At 46.2% G+C, this 26,050-nt stretch overlaps 1 protein-coding gene across 1 annotated transcript; it reads right to left on the reverse strand.

Moving 5' to 3' along the window:
* Positions 1–1,185: 1,185 nt before the first annotated feature.
* Positions 1,186–21,803, reverse strand: WNT8B (Wnt family member 8B). Its single transcript, XM_050976278.1, has 6 exons — positions 21,593–21,803; positions 8,312–8,345; positions 7,224–7,362; positions 5,754–5,879; positions 3,605–3,747; positions 1,186–3,215 (listed from the first exon to the last, which is right to left on the reverse strand). The coding sequence occupies exons 2-6, from the start codon at positions 8,324–8,326 to the stop codon at positions 2,658–2,660; spliced, it is 981 nt and encodes a 326-aa protein (XP_050832235.1). The 5' UTR covers positions 8,327–8,345; positions 21,593–21,803; the 3' UTR covers positions 1,186–2,657.
* Positions 21,804–26,050: the final 4,247 nt, after the last annotated feature.

Here is a 26,050-nt window from a genome sequence, read left to right on the forward strand (position 1 = left end):
CAAGGACTTTTCCCAAACACTTTTCGGAAAAGGTGTTGTAAAGAGATCGGAGGGGGATTAGCATGTGAAATGACACTTTCCATTGACTCCACTGAGGGGAGGGGAAAAGGGCTGGCTGGCTGATTTATTAGCATTTTGTTCCCTTCTCTATTCTGCTCCCCCAGCAGCCCCTCCTCCCGAGCCCTCTAAAGAGGCTCGGATTGGAAAAGGGAGCGGGGGGCTGCCTGTTTGTGTGTCATCTGGGCGAAGGTGACCACCTGGGAAGCTGAATGTAAATATTTCTCCTCTGAGGAATGCGCCTTCATTAAACCGAAATGAATACATGGAAGCATCCAATCCTGCCCACAATGGCAGCAGGGCCTTTACCGCTGAGGGCTCCGTGCGCCGGGAGGGGGGACCCGCTGCTGAGGTCAGCACATTCTGCAGCTGCGGTGTCGCCGTTTCCCCGGCGGAAGCAGCGTGTGGCGGTGGGGCTCGCACTGAGGTGCCCCGCATGTCCCCTTCGCCAGCAGCCGCCACCGCGGCTGTGCCACGGCCTGCGCGGGCAGCAGTGTCAGCAGGGAAGGGATGGAGGAAGAGAGCGAGGAAGAGGCAAGCGGCTTTTACAGCTTTTCCAGCTGACTGCGGAACGCGGAGAGCCAGAAGGAAAAGGGAGGCCCATGCTGGAGCTTTCCCTGGTGGTCGAGAGGCTCTTGCTTCCTCTTTCCTTTCCTGACCAACCACAGGGACATAGGGGAACTGCTGCTGGGAATGCAAGAGACCTTCGGCACGGTCACTGTGCTAGTAAGACCTTCTGTGCAAACAGTGGTGGTTTGTGTGTGAAGTGGAAGTGTTTCAGTTTTCCCTGAGAATGGGCCAAGGTTTCTTGCAATCTTTGAAAGGCCAGATTCTTGCTCGACAGGAATGCGCTTGCTCTGATGAGGTCCAAATTCCTGCTGCCTGTGAGGTAGTCCTAGAATCAAGAGACTAATTGATAATGAAGAGACAAATACAGGCTACTGAGTGTCTTTAATATTTCAGCTATGTAGTGGGCAACTGGGCCCTGCCTGCTCCCCTCCCACCCCATTTCTTCCTGGCAGTTGCACTGCAGTTGTATGCATCCTCAAGCAAGCTCAAGAGAGAGCACATCCTTTCCCCTTGTGGTGGGGGCTGAGGTTGTACTGGCTGCAACTGGTTAGGTCTTCCTGGGCTCAGATGGGTAAGCAGTGTTTTAATCTCTAGGACACTTAAATTTCTACATACACATGCAAAATGGGACAAAAGAACACCCAGCCACTTAGACACAACAGCATTTTGCAAGCACTTGGCTACTGATTTATTGCATTGGCTATTGGTTTACAAATATTGGCTACAAGATGGGTCTAATGGCCAGTAACAGCTCTGCTGGCTTCTTGTCTGGCTAAAGGACACTTCAAACAGCAAAGTAGATGATCTTATCGCAGCACAGGGCAAGATTGCTGTGATGCTGCAGTGAGCTTCCCCAAGTCCTGCAGCTGGCAGCTTCTTACCTCCCTCCCCTAGCCTCAGCAAGGGAACAGAGATGCATCAACCAAATCTTCCTGCTGCTTGCTTAGCCTATAGAATATATACAATAAGTGGTAGAGGAAAAACTGTTATGTATACATCACAGTAACTGTGCAATAAATTAAACTTCAAAGTGCTTCACTTTACTATTTACACCACCATTAAATAGTAACTGACATTATTTTCTCAGACTAGGAAGAAGTATTTAGTTCGTTAGCTGACAGGGTAAGAGTGCTTGGCAAGTACACCAGGACATGGGGAGGAGGCTCAGCTTGGCAGCTCCTCTCTGGGAGCAGTTTGGGAGGAAGGAGGTAGTGGAGAAGTGTGAGGGCATCTTTATGGCATCAGTCAGGGGCTTTGATAGGAATGCTGACCTGAAAAGGGAGACCAGACCTGGAGACTTGGAAGACACAGAGAAAGCATGTAAAAATGAAGTGATGGGACCCCTGTTTTGGACAGCTGTGTAATGGGCAGGTCAAGCAGCAGTTTTGATCTTGCTGCTGCCCTTTCAAATGTAAAGCGCTGGAGAGCTTTGCAAAGCTCTCAGAAGGTGGGAAGCAAAGCTATGGGGTCCCTGGGGGCTGGCTTGCTGACAAAGGAGTTGCATGTCTTTTGTATTCCCTCATAGTGTAAGCCTGAGGCAATAACTGTTTTAGTACCTTTATTTTTTAAGAGCCTCTTCTCATTTATAGATTACTGATCTGAGTTGCCCAATTGTTAGTGCCATCTCGGTTTCCTTATACTTTTTATCTCACTTACTCAAAAGCCCAGAGCAGGTGCTTGTTTGAGGAACAGACCAGCTCAAAACAGCAGGAGCCACCAAGACCTCCTGTGCTTTCAGAGATAATGCTATAGTCACTGGATAGAGTGACATTGAGTTGAAGGGACCGAGTCTCACCTTGTTTTGTGAACACTTGAAGGTCTCCCCAGAAGACATTGCCCGTTGCACTAATGTCCTGTATGGGCAAGGCCTGGGCACTCATACAAGGCTCTTTTGCCTTGCCTAAGCCCTAGTGAGGCAGCAGTGGAAATGAGACAAAACTATGCCAAACAGAAATGGTGCTGGGAGCTGATGGGAAGGGCAGGAGAGGAGAGGAGAGGGGCAGGCAGAACTGTGGAGGAGCAGAAGCAAGTTAGAGCTTTCTCTTGAGCTTGCGGCTGGCTCCGCCACCTCCGCTCCGCTCGCGCTTCTCCTTGCGGACACAGAAGTACTTGGTGACCCGTTTGCGGCACTGCTCGCAGCGCACAGCGCAGCACCAGTGGAACTTGCAGTTGCAGCTGGACACCATCTCAGCTCGCCTCTCCTCCACTGCCAGCCCACAGTCCCCGCACAGCCGCCGGCAGCTCCGCTTCTCCCACTTGCTGAGCGCCTTGCCCCTCTTCAGGCACTCCCTGCCCTCCGTGCCCAGCAGCCCCAGGGTCTTGTTCTCCAGGCAGTAGTCAGGAGAGTCTTCCAAATGGACCAGTTCCTTCTTGGAGATGGAACTGAAGGTCTCAGCGATGGCACCCCGGCTGGCAGCGCTGTTCCCTGCTCCCTGCAGCAAGTCCACCTTCAGGGCTTTGTGGTACCTCTCCTTGAGGTAAGTGCCCACCTCCCGAAACTCGGGCAACTGCAGCCAGCAGGTCTGTGTGGTGCAGCTCCCCGACACACCATGGCATTTGCAAGTCCGCTTCATGGTCCCTTTCACTGCCTACAGGGTGAGCAAAGAGAGGGGTTCAAGAAAAAAACCCAGAGGGGCCGTTTCTGTGCTGCAATGCATGCAGAACCATGGCTCCAGGCCTGTGGAGGAGTTTGGCATCAGTTTTCCCTGCACAGTAGTCCTGAAGCTCACAGATTTGCTTTTCCACAGTGCTCCCCTCCTTGAACTGGGAGAAAGAGTACTGTAGAAAGTCATTAACACTGTAACACAGAAGCTTTGCTACCTTAGAGCAGACACCACTGTACTGCTGCCATCCCCCCCAAGAAGTTGTTTCTTCTGGACACCTGTTTTTTAGCCACATCAAATTGTGACCCTCCACAGTGAATGCTCAGAGCCAGTTTGGTATGCACTGTCAGGTCTGGAGGGAGAGAGGCGCTCACCTTTCGACCTGCCTCGTTGTTATGCAGGTTCATAGCAGCTCTGGCATCTTGTCCAGTCTCCAGGGCATCCACAAACTGCTTGGAAATAGCTTCCCCAAAGCCCACATTATCGCTGCAGCCTCCCCACAGCCAGCCTTGTCCCCCTAAGAAAGGAGATGAGATGTGTGCTGTCAAAGAACCTGAAGAGGTTTCAGAAGTGATGGGAGGGAATGGAGGCTGTGGGGCAAATCCAGCCTTTCATCACACAGTACTCCCAGATTCCCTCCCATTGAGTTCATGACACTTCTCCTGAGGCCTTGGTATTAAGTGGCTCAGGCAGGCAGCAGAAGGGTATGTCCTGTACAGCAAACACAGGGCTTTCCAGGCTTTCTATAGAGCAGGATTTGGAAGCTGTCAGTTACTGTGCATTAGCAGACATGCAGATAAGCCTTTGGGTCTCTAATTACTTCTCAAACCCTGACTTCAGCTGGCTCAGAGTGACTTGCAGGGACAGCATCTTGCTAACTTGGATTAACAAACTGCTGGAGGCATCCTGATCAGAGGCAACAGATCCCAAATTGCCTAGAGCAGCCCAGACCTGACACATGTGCATCAGGGAGGCTGAGGTTTTGGCACACCCAGAATTCTGAGATGATGTTTGGCATCTTAGAAGTGTCTGATTTTCTAGTTACCATCAAGAAACAAGGGAGTCAGCAAAGAACTGTGAAATTACACAAAAATATGTGGAAGGTACTTTTCTTAACTGAGTGGGACCTGAATAGAACTGGAAAAACATCATGCAGTTTTTTTCCTCCTAGAGAAAGATGCCAAATTTTTAATGAAGGTTTGAAATCTGGAACATTCTGACCCTGACATGCCACATTGGTACATCTTGGGAGTTGTGGTTTAATGGCCTTGTGCCTCTCTGGAAAGGCCTGGCCCTTGCCTGGACTTCCCCAGGGCATCATGATCCCTTCTCCCAGGGAGAGACAGGAGCGTTTCATGGGAGGTGGGTAATTGCAGCGGATGATGCAGTCCAAATCAAGGACTGGGACTGAAGGAAGTAGGAAAACCTTTCACCAGCTTGGATTCAGTCCAGTGGCTGAATTGAATCATGCTGTTTTGGTCAAGCCCAAAAGTTTCCTGTGCCTTACAAGGTTTTAAGTCCACAATGGAAAGTTTTGTATTAAAACCAGATATATTTGGGGGAAAGGAAATAACTTGGTTTTCCAGAGAAGATAGAATTTGATGTGTTGTTGCCCAAAAGTCTTGCTCTGCTAGAAACAGGCATTCCCAAACTTTGGACGCCTATGCAGTACTGGCTGTTTTCAAAGCTATCAGCCAGTAAAGTAAATTACTAAATACTGGACACTCCAGAGGAATTTGTCATAAAGTGACACATACTGACTGCCTAGTGTAGCTGGGCAGGGCATGGCTTTAAAAAGATTTTGATAATTTGAAATTTGACCTCTTTCTATTCAAAACAAAACCCCTAAATGTCAGTGTTTTCTGTGAAAGCTGAGCAGAGAGCTGGAGTGGTGCAGCCTGTAGTTCCCCACCAGGGATGCTTGGTGGTTGAGGGCCTGGATATCACTGCCATGTGGAGGCTGTGATGGCTGTGTGCACCCACAGTGATTCTCCTGGTTGTGCTCCTGTGTGCCTGTCATGCTGATGAGTGCTGGAGAGGTTTATGAATGCCACCCTGCTTTTTCTCATGGTCATTCTACTGTGGGGCCAACCTGGTCCTACAGACCCTGGGAACCCTGAGGTCCCTGACCTGTGCTGCTATAACAAGGTCTGTGCTGCTATCGCAAGATCATTTAGGTGCATGGCAACAGATCCACTCCTCTGCCTGTAAGATATAGTCATTCTCTCCCGCAGCTTAAATAGAGTTCTTGATTTGAACCAGGGAAACTGCAACCCCTTCTACTTTCCTGCTCATTTAGAAAGTAATGGAAAGCATCAAGAGTTTGGCTGGTGTAAGCTGGAGGTGGCTCCATTAGCTTCTACAGAGCTACTTTGGTTTGAACCAGGGAAAGCTTTTCTCTGAGCATTATTCCTGGGTGTGAGGATCAGGATGGGGAGGTGTTTCTGCAGGCCTCAGTGGAGGAGAGAAGAGCTTCTCCTGCCACCTGGGACGAGTGAGGGGCAGCAGCTCATCCCTCCTTACCCAGCTGTCCATTGCGGGAGTCGTCACAGCCACAGTTGTCAAAATCCCCTAGGCTGCAGTTCCGGGTCAGCGTGTACATGACACCTGCAGAGCTGATGGCGTGGACAAAGGCTGTTTCTCGGTTTGCTGTCAAGGGGGAATACAAAGAGAGCAGATGTGCAAAAGATTTCATGGCAAGGGCAGTGTTAGAAATTGTTCCTACCGTGCGGGAGTCTGCACAGGACATCTGCAGTGGGGAAGACTTTGTGGGGTGGAGAAGAGGCCCTACGTGTCAGATTAGCTTAATTTGGGTTTGAACTGCCTGAAGATAGAAGCTCCCAAATATGATCCAGACTGACTCGTGTCATTTGAAAGGGTGTGGAGGAGATAGTACCTGGCTGTCCTTGTGGGAACTCCACAGTGGTGATATAGCACAGACTGCCAATGTCCCCCACTTCACACTAACACACCCCAACGGGAAGGGGTCCTCTCCAAGTATCAAAGAGCTCCTTCCCCACAGTCCCCTTGAGCTGTACCTTCTGCTGAAAGGGCTCTGAGCAGTGACCATACCTACCCACCAGGATTAGTCTGGGAATCATCAGGTGGCTTCACTGAGCCTTTGGCTTTCCTTTAATACCAGCAAGGTACGGATCTGAGCAGGTAACCTTGACAGAAATGGTTCTGGGGCCTGCTTCTGGTCTCAGAGCAGGCCTTGTGCTGCAATTGTCTCCTCAAGGCCCTGCTTTGAAACGTTTGTCCACCTCTGCCTGGGGCTCTGGTCTCTGCTGCCAGTACCACCAGAGGCCTGAGGCTTTCCTCCACACCCAGGTCCTGCTTTTACAAAGCAGGTATGAGCATTAAACATAGGTTTAGAGGGCCAGATAGGCACTGAAATATTTCCTGGGACCTGCAAATAGGTAAGGAATAGGATACAGTGACAATGACCACAGCCCCATGCCTTACAGTGGCCCAGGTCAGAGATGCTGGGTTTCTGCCTAGGGTGATTCTGATATCTGGAAGATGTAGAAAGACTTTTGTCCTTTCTCTTGGCTAGAGCATAGCCACTGATGAAGTTTCCTGCTCCCTTTAGCCTTATCCCTCTACTTGCTACCCAGGAAGCCTGTGCTGGTTCTCTGCTGGTATACTCTGGGACACCATCTTGCCAGGTGTCCAGCAGACCATGTGCAGGTCAGGCGGATGGATCCTTATGGGGAGAGAGTTGGGTAAGGTTTGGTCCTGTGCCAGTTGGATTTCAGCAGGTCCATGGGTAAGGCTGGCATTGCAAGGAGGCCTTGGAGCTAGATCCCACTGTATCTGGGAGCTGATGGGTGAAGGGATCTCCTGGGGAGATCCCTCTGGGGGATTCCTGGGAGAGGCACTTCCCAGGTGAGAATGGGGAAGAAAAGGAGGCACTTGGGAAGTAAGGAGGGGGCCATGGGCTCTAACCTGTAGCAAGGGGGTCCCGGTAGTGGTATCCAATACTTTCCTTACCACTGCGCAGCCCGCCGTGGCTGGAGAGCTGCAGTGCCCTCTCCGGGCAGTTCCAGCGGTCCCAGGCGAACTGGAACTTGCACTCCTCGATGCCGCTCTGTGCCCCAGCGGCCACACTGCTGGAGTAGATGAGATAGGCCTAGGAGCAGAGCTGGACGTCAGCACGGGGACAATGCATATTTTCAACTGAAACCAACCTGTGTGCCATCTTACAAAGACAAGATGCACAGAGCTCAGAAGGTCTCTCTGGCTTGACTTTCCTGGGAAGCTCACCACCACCAGCAGCACACCCATTTCCTGCTGAGCTGGGTCAGAGCCTGAGCCTCCCGTGGGAGAAAGTTCAGCTCTTGGCTGTTAGCCACATTAGGAAATGTGTCAGCCAGCCTCTGCCATGGGGAACCCCTTATCTCCACCATGAGAGGAAACAGAGCTTTCTGCTAGATCAGGGAGCTCCAGGCTAGCAGATGCCTCAACCTGCCTTCTTCTTCACCACAGCCCATGGGGGAGAGCTAGTGCTTTGGGGCAAGGTTGCTCCACCATTGTATTGGGAACTAGATGGGCTTGGAGGTGTTCCTAGGGAATAGCGAGAACAAAATCTGGGTAAAATTTACAACTGCTCCTGGCTAAGAAAAAAAGCCTCTGAAAGAGGAGCACAAGGATGTGAGGGGTCAAAAATATGAAACAAAGTCCTGGCAATTCTAGTTGTGCTCCTTGAGGAAGTATGTTTTACAGGCCCTACAGAAAATACTTTCTGAGTGGATCAATGTGGGCCTTGATGCCAACCTGATCCTCAGGAAGCAATAGATGTCAGGTGAGAGCCTTGGCTGGCATCAATAGAAAAATCTCCAGAATCTGGCCCCAACCAGCTTAAAAGAACCCCAGATCAGCATTGCTCAGGGCTCATGCAGCCCAAGGAGCTCACAAGTTCCCGGCCTTTCTCTTTGCCTTGTTGCTGGAAACCTTGGGGTGAGGGGAGCTGTGGCCAAGGCTGAGTGGAGAGGAGTGGGAAGGAGGAGCCCCTCTCTCTCTTTCCTTCCCTCTCTGGGTTTAGTGGAATCAGAGACAGAGATCAAAGGGATTTCTCTTACCTTGGGGCCCGTCATCAGGAAATTATTCACTGACCTGGAAGATAGAGACAGTGTCAGCAGGGAGGGGGTGATGGTGGAGGGGCCTGGGGAATGCCAGGCATCCCAGGGCTCTCCTCTCACTCCCCCCCAGTCTGCCTGTCTCCTGGCTGCAGGCACCTCTGGTCTCTCCCCCATGTCCCTTTGCTGCTCCCTAAGGGACAGGACAATGCTGTCCACTTCTGCCCACCCTGCTCCCCTCAATCAGGCTGTGCTGGGCTGCAGTTCCTTCACTGCTCCCTCCTTTTGCCTTCCTCTGCTCAGCTATCCTTTGTAGCCATCTACCCCTTATTTAGCTTTCTGGTTTCCCCTAGCCTTGCTTTTTACCTCACTTGACTAAACTCAGGATAGCATTTCCCCCAGCCCCAGGAGAGGGACCATGCTGAGGGAAGGAGGGCATCACACCACTGCTCCTTTGCAATATGTGTCCAGATCCATCTCTCCACATCACATCCCTTGTTTTCCTGTGGTGCCATGTCTTACTGCTTACATTCTCCTCTTGGTCAGGTTACGGTGGTGGCTGAGCACAAATATACCTGTCCTTCCCATCCTCCTGAACACTGTGCAGGGGACCCTGGGGATCTGGGCTGGGTGGGAGGTCCTAGACAAAACTAAGCTTTCTGCTGTTCCCACTGAAGTTGTGGAAGGATCATCTCCAAGGTCAGGCAGTGTGGCTTGTCTCCAGCACTGTACCTATGGCCTTGCAGAATGGATGCTGTCTGGTGTGAGTCTTTCTCCAGTGAGAAAGACTGTTTCTGTCCAAATGGTCAGTCAGTGCTGGGACTCCATTTGGTGCAGTGACCACCTGCAGAATTTGGAGAATGGCTGGGTGAATGCTGCTTAGCTGCATCATGGCAGAAAGGACTGACACTTTGAAAAAGCCCAAGAGCCAACTCAAAATATCCCAAGTCAGAAATGAAGTAAGAAAGGAGTCTCCTAAAAATACCTAATTCTACTTTCTCCAGGTTTGTAAAATAACACTCATCACTATTTCTGGTGAGTCTGTGGAACATTTTTCCAGCTGGAACTCAGTACTTCAGAGAAATGGGTGACTGCTATTATCACCCAGAGAGGACGCTGGGGCCAGAGAGGTGGAATGAGTGGATTGAGATCTTGCAGTGAGTGACTGGGAAAATGACAGAGCATGCACTGATAGAAACTTGGTTCTTCAGCTTCTTCTTGAGATTTTGTTCTACTTAAAATGAGCTGCAAGTATTCCCTCATAATGGAGAGAAAGATGCTGTCTTCTTGTGCTACAAACCCAGCACAGACACTGTGGGGGCATCCCAGGGAGGGCTCAAGCACTGTCAGAGGCAGGCAATGCTCTCCAAAGCTGAGGGTCATGGTGCAGCCCTGCCATAGACACGGGACAGGGCTGGTGCCCAGACATCAGACATGTGAGAGATTGAGACAGGATGCTGTCCTGCCCTGGAAAACCACTTGTGCAGTTAGCAAGCCCATTTCACCTCCACCAGAACTGCACCCACAGAGATCCTTTCCAAAGCACACCACAAAAGGAGGTCTCATTACTTTAGCTTGGTCAAAATCACAAGAAACCTGATCTTTGCTGTTACAGTTTAGAGTTATGAGAATGAGTTTGGAACATTTCATTCTGGCAAGTCTAGCTTTCTTTTGGTTTGGTTTGGTTTTTGTGGGTTTTTTGGTGAAAATGTGTTGATATTGATGAAGCTTTCTTTGGGAAAGATTCCCCTGGGTCAAAACAGGAGTGGGCTGTGAGAACAGGAGATTCTTTCCCTTTGTTCCAGGCTTGGGATTCAGACCCGGCTGTGCTCCAGACCCCATGGGTACTTTAGCACGAAGTCGATGGTTGTTTTGCAGAGGAATTTTCCTTTGGAAGCTGCTTCTGCATTGTACAGCTAATTAAATATTTCCTGGGACTTGGAGAGACGGCATCTGTAGCTGAGTGATTAGAGCATCGAGTGACCTGAATCACACAGGGCCATGAACCTGGGGCTAATCAGACTGTGTAAGCTCCATGGGTCCCCATCCTAACGCAACTGGGTAGCAGCACGAACAAGTCATTTTTCCATCTGGTTTCCCTTCTGTCCATTGCCTTGACCTTAAGTGCTTTGCTATGGGGACCACACTCAGGATGGTGTCAGTGTGAATCTGGGCCCCTGGTAGCAGCTGCGAGAAAACTCTGATAAAATGCTCCTACTCAGGCAAGAGCTAGAAAATTGCAAGTCCTCTCTTATCTTGTTTTTGTCTCTAAAAGAAGAGATATATCTCATTTGCATTGCTTCCCATGTGGGTAGGAAAACCCAAATTCACAGTGTATAGAAGGGATTTGCCTCAAACCCTTGGATTAGGAACATCTGAGAAGTTGCAAGGACAGCTTTAGGAGGAGGATGGCAATCCACAACATCAGTTTATAGTAAACCATCCTGTTAGCAGGAGTCAATTGACATGACTGCACTGAGCAGAGGATCTGTTCCTTCCAGGATAAACTTCAAGGTCCACAAAAAAGCCAAGTTCATGATATGCCAATTCTCCATCTGCAGCTGAGCAAATGATACAGTAGCAATTTCCCAGCAGGATATTCTAAACAGCAGAGAGACTGAAGGCATTTTCCTTGAGCTCAGATCAACAGGCAGGCAGGCTGCTGGCTGGGTTTGTAGGACTTGGACAAGTAAAGGATTCACAAAGTTTCAAGTGTTTTGAGTACTTGACACCCCAACATTTAACTCTTGCAACTTCAGGTGGGCTCAGGAAAAGGGAAGGTGGGACTATCATATGGCTAGGGGCTGGCTGAAATTTTTCTTACTTGTGTTGAGGGGGAAGGAAATATAGTAATGGAGACAGAATTTGTGTGGTTTTCTTTGCTCTTATAATTTAGCTAAGAAAAATGCATCTCCATCCTGTATATAGTCTCCAGTAAGGGCAGAGAGCAATTAAGCCACTACTTACATGGATGCAGTACAATTGTGACAGTGTCTCTAGAATCATCTCTGTGCTGCAAATAGGAATCACTACCAAAATCTCTCTTCACTGTTTTCTCTGTAGTGTGATTTTTAAAAAGAAACTATCTATTTCTACTAAATTTTCATTCCATTATAAAGGAAAGCAGAATGTAATACTAAACTAACTAAATAGTTGCATTCATAGCTGATGTTAACCAGCCAAATTTCTATGACATTGGTGATTTTTTGTATCACACACATGAAAAGAGACACATGAAGTAAAATCTCTTCTCTGAGAAAGCTCAGGGAGTTTCTAGTTGTGTAAACCCCTTTCCCTCCATCTTCAAACTGCAGGACAGCATTACAGGGACTGAAGTGGAGCAGGCTCATAGCTGAGCGGGCAGAGGGAGGACACCCCCGAGTTCCTCTGCCCCCTCCCCAGGCTGTGCAGGGCCCTGGCCAGGACATGCTGCTTCCCTCAGCATAACTCTATGTCTCCAGGTAAAAAGTAAATCTAGGGCAAGAGATTTTCATTGGATCCAATATTAGAAAATTACCTGAAAGCTAGTGAATATCTTCAACAGGAGTTTTCTATCACAGTTTTATTGAATCTGAAAGCAAAGAACCTTGCCAAGCAGCTGTCCCATTATATTTTACTCATATCAAATACTAATAAGCCTCTGATAATTCTGTCTCAATTACAACTTTAACCAATAACATCACACTCCTCAGTTTAATATGCCCTGAGAGCCTTACCTAATCTCTCATTACAATATTTGTCTGATACCTTACCACCCACTCAGGCTACTGTGCTGCTGGTTCTGCTGTTTAGAAAATGATAAAGCTGGATTTACATCTTCACTGTTATTATTGTAAATAGAGAAAATGGATAGAATTTCCTTTTGGATCTGAGTTTAGTTCTCAATATGAGCTCCCTGAGGTTATTAGAAAATCAGGGAGGCTGGAAACCAAAGGCAGTCCCACAGCTGAAGTTTAAAAAATACATTTAGGAGAAAACTACTGAGATCTTTATATTATTCCCGCAGGAGAGGAGACTGGGCAGAAACTCAATAACATTTGGAATTTTACTTATTTTTTCATTTTCTCTATTTTGTTATATTTATTCTGAAGATTTTGTTCCTAAATGCAACCCATTGGTTGAATGGTCCATTAAATGGTAAAAGCTAATCCAGACACAAAGAGGGGAAGTGGCCACATACATATATATAAAAAAACATTTTTTTGTTTTTGTTCTATATTGCTCCCCCACCATGTTCCCACTCCCAATTCTTGTGATTAAATCATAGGAAAAAAATAGCATGTTTTAAGCCGTTGGATCAGATAGAAAAAAACCAGCACAAATTTCAAGAAGAATTATTTTATGATTCCCACAAATTTGTCCTTTTTTCTCCTCAAGAGTTAAGGGAGAGTGTCTGCAAAATGATAATTTCAAATAAAGGTAGCAATTTTCCTTTTTCTATGGAACGCATGACCTATGAGCAATATGCAGAGAGAAGCAGGGTTGTCTTGATCTATAAACTTTTCTCTTAGATAAAAACTGCTGAGAGACAGGGAATTTAAACATCCAACTTTGGACTGAAAATGTCTTGGATTTCCATATTTAGCTCTACTTTGTGTGCTGAAATTTCTCTGCTTTGAACTGTTTCTTTAAAATGTTGGGGTTTTTTCTTTAAATGCATTCTAAACCTGTTTTTATTGAGGAAAGCAAGACACATACACAGGAAGAGCAGAAAAATAACAATAAAATCAGCATGAGCTCTTGCCTAGCCTTTCTGTAGAACATGCATATTACCCTTGTTCCAGAAGGAAGGTTTATCTTGAGTTTGCTGATTTATAGTATTTAGACAGACACAAATTGTTGCATATTCTTTTAATGAAAGGAGTAGAAAATCTCTGAAAGAACACAAATTTTACTTCCAGACTAACAGGAATGAGTTCCCATTTACTCTTTAGTTTCTCTTTTTGTAATTTTGATTTCTCCATCCATGGTAATAACCCTAGAGATCTGCTATGGAGAAGGCAGGGGATTTTAGTAATTGAATAGTAAAAGACTTTCCTTGCTGTTAGAGATAAGTCTGTAACCCACTGAGCAGATTCCCCAGGGCATCACTGCAACTGAGAAAAAAAAAAATGGGTTCTCAGTAAAAATCACATAGGAAAAATACCTGCAGAGACCATTTCCCTTTGGGAATGGGACTGATATATCCCACAAGGAATGATACAAGATTTGATGCAACCATAATCTCTTTCTGTTCACCCTTAAAGAACTTTTTGGGAAATAAATATAAAACCTTCCTCAGGACAAAGCAAGAGGTCCACAGGAGATGGCCACAGATTTGTGCACAGCAGAACTGGTCTGATGGGACTCAGGTGGTTGGAAACCGAGCTGTAGCAATTGCCGTGTCAAAAGCAGCTCCCCAGGAAACCCTGATACATGAATTTCAGACAAGAAATTCTGCCTCTGTGTGTGCCAAGGAGCTGGGCTCTCAGGCTGCTCATCCAGAGTGACACTCCTGCGGATCTAACTCACCCCTGCGGGCTCTGAGCTCTTAATCACGGACTGTCCTCTTTGGGGAGCATGAGAGAAGCCCTACTTGATTTAATTAAGACAAGAGACAAGCTGACTGGGAGCCTTTGGAAAAACAGAAGTCTCTGGCTCTTCCACTGAGTTATCTTCCCACTTAAAATTGAGGGGCTAGGTGACAGCATCCACTCTCCCCTATTTTACCCCAATTTACAATCTGGCCCCTAGTTATTTTTGGGAGGTGCAGGGAAAAAGAGAGACTTTCACAGATCTAACCTCTCTGCCAATGAGTGTGTAGGGACTTGGTTAAATATCTAATTCCATTAAAGACAGAACTGAGCTAAGTGAGAAAGAGGAGACATTTAGGAAGGTGAAGAAGAATTTCCTTAGGTTATCTGGGAAGAGCACCTGCCTGTGACACAGACTGTGATGCTCTTGATACTCACCAGGCATAGCAGGACTGGAAGAAGGGAGTGAGGAAGAAGATGCCCAGATAAGGGTCCATGTGAATATAAAATCCAAATAAAGAGGGAGAAAGAAGATCCTAAAAAAACCCCAAACTTGGGTACCACTATCACCAGAGAAAAGAAAAAAAAAAAAAAAAAAAAAAGCACAACTAATTTAGGGAAGGGATGGAGTTATTTTCCACCCGGCAGTGCTGGTATGATGAAGAGGCGGATGCCTCCTGAATCCCACCTTCTGCAAAGGATAACCAATCCTAAAGTAAGAGCTAAAGGGGGCTGGTGAAATGGAGCCGCAGAACTTCCTAAGAAGAGATTATCTACTTAATTAAAGATTTTTTTTTCCCCCTAAGTCCTTCAGCCAATCAGGACTCAAGTGCCAGAGAGAGATTGAACTGATGAAAAGAACACCCCAGGTTCCTCGAAGACAAATGCACCACGAAAGGGATAAGAGGGAGGGAAAAGGGGGGGAAGAGAAAAAAAAAGAAAGGAAAAAAAAAAGAGAGAGAGGGATAAAGAAAGAGACAGCAAATCCCTTAAAGTAATCACTAGATTCAATCTCCACCAGCACTGCCCTGGCTCTCCATTCCCGGCAAAGGCAACTGGAAGGGCTGCTTTTGAAGTGTCCTTTCCTCCTCCTGCCTTGGAGATACTGCTGATCTGGGTTGCACTGGGTACACTGGGATGGGGGATTGGGCTCAGGCTGTCTGCATCTGCTGCTTGGGTCACAGATATGAGATCATTGTCTCTGCCTCAGTCTCCCCCAGAAGTTTAAGGAGAATTAGGGCCAGTTCCTACCTCCATCTGCTTCTCCTTGGTCATGGTGACCTGCTCTTTCTTCCCACCCCCTGTTTGCATCTGGCTATCCTCACCCCAGGAGAAAGGCCTCTGACTAAACCTTCCTATTCCCCCTTAATTTTTTGCTTTTGGCATTTCCCATAAAGTCCATGGGACGGGGTCTTTGGTTTGGAAGGGTTAGCAGTCTCTCAGTAAGAGCTTATCCCAGGGCAACAACTCCTGGGGCTACTTAGAAGTGCATCCAGTCTGTGGTAGCTGGTCACATGGGACATCCCAGTTAGCTGTCACAGCACCCACCACAGATACCTTGACTGGGCCTAAATCAACATGACCAGTTGTATCACCACATCCCAAAGCCACAGGAAGAGCTTCTCCACACCATGCAATTGAATTTTGTGCTGTGGACATGATCAGCCTAAACATGGGCTGAGGCCAGTCAAACTCATTTCAACCAGGGTACAGCTACCAAGCAGAAGTGCTGGACCCAGGCAGGATTTGAAGAGGACTGAGACCCTGTGACTGACCCACCAGGCAGGGCTAGCAGCAGGTTGAGCTTTGCCTGGGGACACTTCAGGTGGACCAAAGTCCCTCCTGGGTTGCAGAGTCTCAGGAAAGGAAAGCTGCTCAGCAAAGATTTGGTCTCTGATGGATTTTGGCTGTCTCACACCAAGCCCAGCTGTGCTCAAGTCAGGGAGCCCTGGCCAGGAGCAGCAAATAGGACACTGCTGGCAAAACACTACCTTTGCCTAGAGCGCTACCTGTCCAGCTAGGGCACTCCCTCACCCCAAGGGTGGTGGGGAAGTTTCTGGGCACCTAGAGAAGAAGAAAATGCAGGTGGCAGCAATTTATCCCAGGGCCAGCTATGCCCCCAGCTGTGTCCTATTACTGCAAGACTGATGGTATTTGCACTCATTAAAGCCCCAGGTCCTGGAGCCCCAAGCATTTTAAAAACTAAGGTGTTATGTATGCTGAGGAAAAGCTTGAGAATTTGTCTGGTAGAAGATAAAACCAAAAAAACTGAAAGGTGAGGGAAATGAGCCCTTTATTTATTCTTAAATTATTTTTAAAGAATACTGGTTTTAATTTTTAATTATATTGAAACAAAATTTCCATGCTGTGCTGTTTAGCACAGTTTAATGGTTTTGGTGGTCTAATTCAAGTAATGGAGGTGGCTGTGCTCCCCCTCCTAGGCTGTTCTGGACTCAGTGTAGAGAGCAGCTGCAAAGGCTGCTGCTGCCTCAGGGGAGCTGAGGGTCTGCCAAGGGGCTCAGTCCCACTGGGACAACACTGGTGAGATAGATGCAGGAGATGCCACCGTCCTGCATTTGGCATCTATTTCTGATGGTAGAAAGGGGAAGATTTTTCAGTTTTGTCTTGTAAGTCTCCAAATGTCTGTTTCAGGATTCTTGAGCTGGAGTTTTACATTTCTGAGGTCCAGCAGCAACAGCATTTTGAAATCATGCGACACTTCAGACATTTCTGACCAATTGGAAAGGAAAGACACCATTGGGTTCACTGGGGTGAGCTGTTTTTGTTACTCCATGGCAAATTAAGTAAGACGATTACAAAAAGTAGGGAAAAAATAATAGTAGGTGGATCTAAAATAAATAGATGCAATTAATTGTTTTTATTAACTGTTGCAAGAGGCACCCAGGTCTTTCTCCAAACTCACAGAAGCCCCAGCAGCTTTGGAAACATCAGCCTCCTCTGCCAACATCTAATTCCAATTAAATGCAATACTCACTTTCCTGGAAACAAGCCTGTTTTTCAAACCAAAGAAGCTGGAGGCAAAGTCTGAAACAAAACTGTCCCAAACATGTTTCAAAGTATTTAATTATGGCTCTCAAAAGCTATTAAAAAGATTCTATGAAGTACTATCTACAGAAATTAGATGCAAAGTTGTTTATCATGTTCCTCAGATTTTGTTATTGTTACTGACAGAAGCTCTGTATATTTACTAAATGGATGCAGAGAGAAGTAAAACACGTTTTATGGCCAGAACAGGTACCCTACCCCACTTGACCTGTTGGCCAATACAGATCTCTTCTGACCTTTGCACTGACTACTGTGATGTGTGTTTGACTATTTGTTCATTTCCCAGAATGGCAGGCAGGGCTTGAGGACAACAGCAGATAGAGAACTTGACACCATCTGCAGTAATTACTTCCAGTTTATTTTAAAAAAAAACCCCAAAAAAGAAAAAAAAAACAACCAAATTTTAATAATAATATGTCTAAGTTTAAATTCCAGAGTTCAGAAAATCTGAACTCTGGAATTTAAACTGAATTTAAATTTCAGAACTCTGAAATTTAAATTCAGAGTTCTGAACTGAATTTAATTTCTGAACTATCTTAAAAGAACTTGTACAAGTTATCACAAAAGTCAGAGGAAAAAGTGAAAAAAAAGGCCTTTAATACTCCTGCTTCCTTCCACCCCAGTACCAATGCAACAGATGGATTTGAAAAAATAGATTAAGAAGCAGGGGTAATGATTTCAAGTCTGGCTCACAGATATCTTAAAAGTTTCTTTTTGTCAATGCAGAGTGCCCAAAGAACAGATTTGCTAAAATTTGGGCATTAAAAAAGTCAAGAGAGAATTTGACATTTCTTCTGTTCAAAGATATGTGAAAAGAAAAATAAAAGGAAATTAATCTTATCCAGGCAACACACAGAATTCAAACCTAAAAGGGCTGAAATAGTCTCGGGAAGGTTCAGCTTCCAGTGCAGTAAGTGAATTTCAGTTGTTTTGACTGTAGCTTTGCCTTTTGGACCAAGTAAATGCATCTTTAATAGTGCCTAAAGTCTGTAAAAACATTCACCAGCATCCCAAGAAGGAGTATGTGCTGCTCACAGTCCTGTACTGGACGTGCCCTGTGCTATTCTGCTTCTTCAGTCCAGTGGCTCCAGAAACAAGGCCAAATAAAGGCTGGGGAAATGCAATAACTTCCATGAGATAACTAATATGAAATGGAAATAAATGGGGAATTTTTAGCATTTTGTCTCTGAAAAGGCAAGAAAGGTGCTGGTGTGCCCAAAAGCCTCTTTGTTTATTTTTGGGTTTAGCTGTATCAGTCAGAGATTGTGTCATAAAAGACAGTATTGACACAGCAGAAGATGCCAACAGTGGTGCGACCTCTTTGCTGTAAGGTTGATTTTGTAGCCCAGCACTGTTTCCCCATGCTGTTCTGTGCATGGGTGACACACACAGAGCAGCCTCCTGTGAAGTCTGCTTGTGCTTTACCAGGACTAAGAGATCCTCACATTTATAGGTTCTCTGGAAGGTTCATGCAGGACAGCTCAGTGGATCCTTGTCCACTGCAGTGAACTGTGGGGATGGGACACATCCATCATACATCATAAGAAGTGACTTGACTTGAGGAAGCAGACCTGAGGAACCCACGAAAAATCTACTTGGGAGCTGCTTAAACAGGCCCACTGTTGCACTGAAGACATAAATTTTCTTTCCTTTTCAGGCTCTCAGTGCTCCCTTCAATATTATTATTATTAGGAATACTTGTAAACAAAACTACATTTTGGGCTGTAAGAATGAAGAATTAAAAAGACTGCTCAGTGACATGCTTAAAACTTCTTTAGCTGAAACTGTTTGCAAGCACTGCAAGAGCCCTAAATAATTCCAGCTAACTTACAACTGGATCTCCTTCATCCAGATCAGTTTGTTTGGCTCTAGTGCAGAAAGACCAACTGGTTTGGAGCCTCTTTTGTGAGGCTGACAGGAGGAGGTTTAGCTGAGGGATTTGTCCAACCCTGTGATTTTTTTCATCTCTGATTTGCTAAGCAGTCTAATGACTGTGCAGCTCTGGGTTACCCTGTAATTTGTCCCTCTGATGAGCCAGCCTGCCGTGTCGAAGCCAGCAGATGGTGCTCCCAGCTTGGCCTGTGGCTGGGCTGCGGCTCACCACTACTGTGGAAGAGGATCCCTGGATTGCAGGGGTGCAGGGAAATGCTGCTCTTCTAGACATGGCCATGTCCAGCACAGGCAACAAGCTGTGCACAATATCCAAGCTTAAAATTTCTCCTTTCCTCCTCCCCACTTCTCCAGACCAAGTATCTTGAGGCCTCAGAGTAGGTAAAGTCCAAAGATGAGTCTGACTGGTTGTGTCACAGCAGTGGTGTGGAGCTGCTGGTGGCTGTGGCCACAGCTGGCGGTCAGCAGTGCCACAGTGCAGCTGCCACCTGTGTGCTGCAGCACCCTTCCCACAGCCAGCCACTGTGGTGGCCAATGAGACCCCTACCAACACCTGGCCTTGGCCCAGGGACGAGCAGATGCTCCCCAGCTCTCAGCAAGAAGGCGGCTGTAAGGCTCTCAGCTGTATGCACAGATCTGTGTCCACACTTTCTCACTGATGTACCCCTTAACGGGTCCTGGGACAAACCCCAAGATCAGGGACCAGCAAATCTGGCTCAGCTCTTTGCCCTACGACAGCAATGAAAACTGCATGGGAGTAAGTCCAGTGAGGTCCTTCCTCTTTGCCTACAGCTGACTATCATGACTAACCTTCTGCATTTATCTGGAATGAGTCATACCTGTAAAATCATGAGACCAGCTTGAAAATAATACACAGTGCGAGCTATTTGTGTCCAAGTCCTTAATGTACTCTTGGGGCTTGTTTCCTCTAGAAATGGCAGAGCTGGAAACATGCTGTTCTCTCGTAAAAAAGGCAAGCTGGGCTCCAGGCAATCGGACTTTCCAATGAACATCCAATGTCAAAAGGCTTGCCAGAAATTATGGGGGTAGTGACACTGAGCAGGCATATAGGGCCTCTCCGTGTTGAGCAAAACTTGCTGAGTGTGGGTCTGGGCTGTTTGCCTGAGAGATCTCACATGTTCAGTGTTTGTACATTAAAATACTGGATCCTTTTTGCTCTGTCCTTGGCCAAGGACTCCTCTTGGCCTTGCGTGTAATACTTGTTGCTACTCCTCATGTTGGGAGTGGCTGCATTTTAGTGGTGAATATCAGATCAGCCCATGAGGTGTGGTGGCTCCCAGTGAGCTGTAAGGAAAGCTTAATCATTTCCCCATAAAACCCAGGGTGCAGGATCTGGCTACAGCTCCAGTGTTCCCCAGTGTCATCTGCATTGACTAGGACTATTTCTTTTGTCAGAACAGTCAGCTAGTCCCAATAAATGGTGATGATGATGATGATGATGATGATGATGAGCTTGGAGGCTGAATCAGGCAGCCAAGGTGAAGAAACAGCTCCAAGATGGTCAGGATAAACTGGCACCACAAAATCTGTCACCAGTCCTTTGCAAATATCATTGCTGACAGAGCCACTATCAGGCTTTCTGTCACAACCCTTAACACAAAGCACTTTTAATGATAGTTCTTGGAAAAATGTTACAGACAGACTGTTGTCGGACAACCCTGACCCCTTTTATAAGTGTCCCAAGAAAGAGGCATAAACAATAAAGCATCACTTTTGCTTGCCTGTTTGGAGCAAGTCCCTTGGCTTTCATACTGCCAGCCTGGACAAGGTTTCACCATTGATGTGAGCCACCACAAAGAGGTGCTTTATTGAAATACAACACTCTCTGAAGGAGATGTTTCTTCTCCCATCTAAAATGAACCAGATATTTCAGTTATAAGTTAAGACCATGATCTGTGTCCTATTAAGATTTTCCCTGACTCCTATAAACCACAGATGCAGAGAGTGAAGGAAAGAGAATTGTGGCTAGAAATAATAAGCTTTTTTTTGAGTGCCACTGTTGAATCACAGCTAGGAAAGAGGGCTCTGTGCTGTCAGGTGCTGCTGAGGGGAGTCAACACATGGTGACAAACTTTTGGCTTGTTATGGTCAATTGTCACAACTGACAGCAGTGAAGCCTACTTTGTATAAATCTTTTACAAAGTCATTCTTATCTCACCTCTATCACTGCAGCATCCTAGGACAAGGGCTACTGAAACCTCTCAGTATACTTAAGTGTCAGCTGTGGACTAGAGGCCGGTAACTGAGGCATGACATAGATAATGACTTGCCCAGACTCAGGCAGCCAAATGGTGTCTCATATGGTACATCTGAGCTGAAAACAAACCAGGATATAGTCTGTAATAGTGAGAAGAGGGAACTGAGGTTGCCCATACAACAAATTGCTGCTCAGAAGGAAGGTACCTTATAGCAGAAGATGCAAGAACATCCTGGCTTCTGACCAGAGGTTGCTGTGAGCAGAGACCCCGGTACACTGGGATGGCACTGCCTCAGGAGTACTAGAAGATCCTGTAAAAATTCAGCTTTTCCCAAACTCTGGCATTTATCTGGGGACTTGTATCTGGTGTCAGAATGAAAATCAACATCAAAGTTTGCACTGGTTTCCCATTAACATTGCAAAGTAGGAATGAGTCCTACTTTGTGGAGGACAAAGCCATGAGAGAAGGCAGAAAAAAACCCCAACCACCACATTACAAGACACTATTTATATAGTTTCTTTCTACAAATGTTCATATTTATCCTTCACAGGGTAGTATTTTTCAGAATAATGTACTTTATGTAGCTTTATCCTTACCCATTGCCACTGCAAAAGACAAGCTGATTCCCAGACTCTGTGTTGTCAGATTGCAGTACCTGTTTGGAGACCGAGTCCAACCTTTCCTCTCCTCAGTTTTGAGAAATATGGCAACATAATTCAGACTTCATGCCATCTGGGTGACCGAAGGGGAATCTGTAAGTCAGACACATTGCACCTGCAGTTCCCTGTCCGACTCCAGGGTGGCGATGCTGCCTCAGCTCTTACTCTGGCTAATAATGCACACTGTGCACTCTGTGAAGGGATTTTTTTATTAGCACCCTGGGTGTGCTGAAAGGTGATTGCATATGGCAGGAGTCATTCTCACAACCAAGGTCTGCCTGTTTTCGCTACATCCAAAGCCTTGCGTGTAGCTGCTGCAACAGCCCTTACCTGCCCGTGGTTTGTAACCAGAGGAAGAACAGAGTGTCCTAAGAAATTACATGTGTCTTGTTTCTGGGATGCTTTTCATTATGAGTATTTACAGATGGTGTCAGTCATTGGTAGTTGATTATGCTAAGAGGAGATAACAGATCCCACCCAGGACACAGGCTCTTCTAATTCCAGCTCAGCCTTTGATCATGGATAAATTATTCCTCTTTCACATGCCTCAGTCTCTCTCCCCATTCAAATGTCTATTTAGACTCTAAGCTTTTGGAGACAGTGGGTGTCTCATAGCGTGGAGATACAGAATGTAGTACTGATACTCTACAGCACCCAGAACAATGGAAACCTTGATCTTGATGGCAGCCTTCACTCATTATCTTAATAGAACTATCTGAGTCTATATTTGAAACAATTTATCTGAACAATCCTTTGGCCATACTGACTCCAGATCAGACACATGATAAGAAGGGACAGAGGAAACTGTCTATGTAAAACACAGTTTTATGTCTTTGAAATGGCTGAAGATGTAACTTTTGCAGTTGGAGTGGAGGTGGGTGCCCTTCAAGTGGCAGCGCCGCACCTCAGACACAATGATTGTGTCATTTCCATTGCCTTCTAGAAGCTTACTTCTGAGTAGGGAAAAGAAATTAACTCCAAGTCTTGGATCCCATAGGTCGGTTTTGTAGCAATTGTGGCTCTCTGCAGGGAGCAGCTTCTTAGAGAGCTGAGTACTACACTGGCACCAGAGAAGGAACTGGTTCCTCCGTTACAAGGGAACATACTCTACCCATCTGAAGAGAGAGCAAAAATGCAGATTTGAGGAGACTGGACCCTCTAGCCCTCCAGTCCCTTTTCCATTTCTAAGTACATGCTAGAAACACCATGGGAGATAGGAAGCATCAGTTCTTAAGGAAAACTCCCTTTTGACTAAAAAAATCTCACAAAGGACATTTTAATGGGGAGGTTTTGAGCATAAGTAGTGTGAGGACCATCAATAGTGTTTCACCATCATTAAGAGAGTGAACTTCCCATCTTGTGTGGCAGAAGAGCCAGTGTGCAGATCCACAGTGTACCTCGCCTCCAAGAATATGTCTTCCAGCTTTGCTGGGCTGCAAGGAGCAGATCTGTGTGCAGCCTCTAGCAGAGAGTTTATTTATTAGGTGTTCTACTACCTCTCTTAACCAAGACATCAGTCAGTCATTCAAAAGACCTGGTAGTGCTTCTTTAGGCCAGTTTGGTGCCTTATGTGTCTTCTCCCCCCCAGCTCAACAGACACATCCACACTGTGCAGGATCCTCCTGGCAACACTAGGCATGCCAAAGCAACAGTGAACCTCTGTTCCTCATTAGCCAGCCACTTTCTAATCCAAGCCTTGCTATTTTTATCCAGTTCAGATTTCTTCACTCCTTTATTAGATAAATAATGTGGCAATCTCTCAAATGTCTGGCCAAGGGCAAAGCAGTTTGCAGTCATTTCTGGCCCTACTGCCAGAAATCAAATGGCATTTTGCTTGCTAAGCTGACCCCAGGAACAGGTTCTCCTCTCAGAGGAAGCATCCGAATGTCAGGACTCTATCAGCATTTCCACTAAACCAAGGGTCTCTTTCCCTTCTCTCCCAAAACAACTGTATTAATGACGTAGTAGAGGAGAATTCAGCAGCATCCTTCCATATCCACCATCTTCCCAAATGCCAAAGGAGCAAGTGCCTGATTTGCCTCAAGGGAGGTTGTAGGACCTCCAAAAGCCACTCAGTCCTCTGAGATTTCTTCCCTCAATGTTGCAACAGATGGGATTGGTGTCCAGTGCCCTGTCCTCTTGTGACCTTAACCTCAGTGTGCCTTAGATGTGATACCTCTCATTGAGAGCTGAGTGACTCTTCTGGCTTGGACACAGCAGACACAACTGGGGCTTGATCTGAGGTGTGTCAAAGCACACACATTCAAAATGTGCTAAGCCCTCTAATAACAGGGAGAAGGTGGCCCCAAATATGTTGTTTGTAGCATCAGCTAAATGCTAATTTGGAGCTGGTTTTCCTCCCACTTTGCTGGGCTATCTTGACAGAACAAAAGCCAGAATTCCTGAGGAACTAGCAATTACTACCAAGGTTCCAAGGGCAAAACTCAGAAAACATCTTAAAAAAACAAACAAACAAAAAACCAAACAAACCAAAACTGACAACAACAACAAAAACAGTCATAAAAATCTCTGGTTTCTGAAAAATAAAGAGTCCCTCTCCTCTGAAAACTGCTTCACACTGTCTTTGGGAGGATATCCAAAATCACCTGTATATAAAAGCCTTGGGCTGAGTGTCCTTTATGCAAGGCTGAGATGGTGGATCATTCCCTTATGGTCAGGCAGATATGTTAATAAATTTCTTTCAGGCCTAGTTAGGGGTTTAGCCTCTGCATTTTAGAGTTTGTACTGAAAGTAGCACAAGGTGGAAACTAGTCTGCTGAAAAAAGGTAGACTGACCCCACTGAACCTCAGTTATGCCTTATCCCACCTTTCAGGTGGGGGGATTTCTAGGGAATGGAGGGCAGCTGAGCAGTTGGACTTTCCTATAAAAGGAGACTATGGGTGTAAAATGTCTGGAAGACTGGGGGATGTGGGTACGTAGGGAATCGATATGTGCTAGGGAAAGGGTGGGTTACAGTAAAACTGTAATGCAGGTTTGGAGATTAAGCTTCAGAAACTCTGTGGTTTGGGCCATTGTTTAAGGCTGGTAAAGCAGCTGCTAGAGAAAAGGGGAAACAGATGAATTTGAATACTACTTATTATAACTGGTACTGTGGAGGGGAAGGGGAGCAAAGCAATGCATGGTCTGCTCTCAGGGAGGGAAGCATACTTGGTTGAGTACAGACCTATCTTTTTTAATTCTTCCTTGTTTCTATCTCTTTTCTGTAATTAGGTATGCTCTGGATAGTGTAAAGAAAACTTTACCACTCTGATACTGGGAGCCTGAAGCAACCCTAAGGCCACAGAGCCTATAAATATTTCTGAGAGTTCAGGGTCTCCTACTGTTGTAGAAAGCAGTGCCCTTGTCCCTAGCCTTCCATGCAATAAAGGCTTGTGAAAGTCTCTCTTCTGATGATATGGCAGTCTGACCTCCCATGTGGCCTTTCTCTGCTTATTGTTGGGATATCATCGGAGTCTAGAAGTTTATTAATTACTTCTGGGGACAGAGCTGCTATTTTAAGAGCCTTTGCTGCCTCTTCCAGAGGCACAGAGATTGCTATGGTTTTGAGGTCTCTGAACATCTTAATAGTTCATTGGTAGGCTCTTCACTGTGCCAGAGCAGGTCTGCTGTGGGATCTCTTTGGGCAAGCCAGGAGTATTTCTCAGCTGATGACCTCTCAGATACAGGGGTGGAGGGGCAGAGCTCCAGTAAGTGCCATCAGAGGTGCTGGAGACTGAGGCCATCCTCGAATGAGGTCTGTCACTGACCTGCTGTCTTGTTCAGGTGATCCTTAGTGAAGGTTTGTGTGCTGGAGTGCCTGGTCAGGACATTTCACTAAAGTAACCCCTTGTTCCTCACATGTCAGAGAGTGTGGGTGTGCATCAAACAGCCATTTGCCTGGCACCACTCTTATCTAAGGGTCACTGTTCTCAGGTTTCTGTGCTCAGCCAAAGATTTGGCAACTCTCTGGCACTTGTAGCCAAACAGAAAATCTGGCACTTGTGTTAGTGTGACCATGTTCCTGCAGCGCTTGAACTGTCTGAGGAACTGGTCTGAGGGAAAGTGAGTTTGATCTTCAAACAGTGTCCATTGAGACCCCTACTAGATCTGAACAGCTATCATATCTCTGATATCTGAAAAGCAGGTATTAAGCTGAAAGGCTACCAGTGGCTATACCCTTGCTCTTTCATCACTAGGCAAATAAACAATTTTTTTATTACTTACTGATGTGAATTTTTTTAAATGTTTTTGGGCCCGCAATTGACTTTTTTCTTCATTTGCAAAAAAGATCTTAATCAAGATTGCAGAATCAAATAGGCTCTAGATGGTTCAAATCCAACTGCTCTGCCAAGCCTCTGGCCATAGAGGATAGGCCCAGTTATTCCTTTAATGGG

Source organism: Serinus canaria, chromosome 6 (assembly GCF_022539315.1).
Source record: "Serinus canaria isolate serCan28SL12 chromosome 6, serCan2020, whole genome shotgun sequence".
Taxonomy (NCBI): domain Eukaryota; kingdom Metazoa; phylum Chordata; class Aves; order Passeriformes; family Fringillidae; genus Serinus; species Serinus canaria.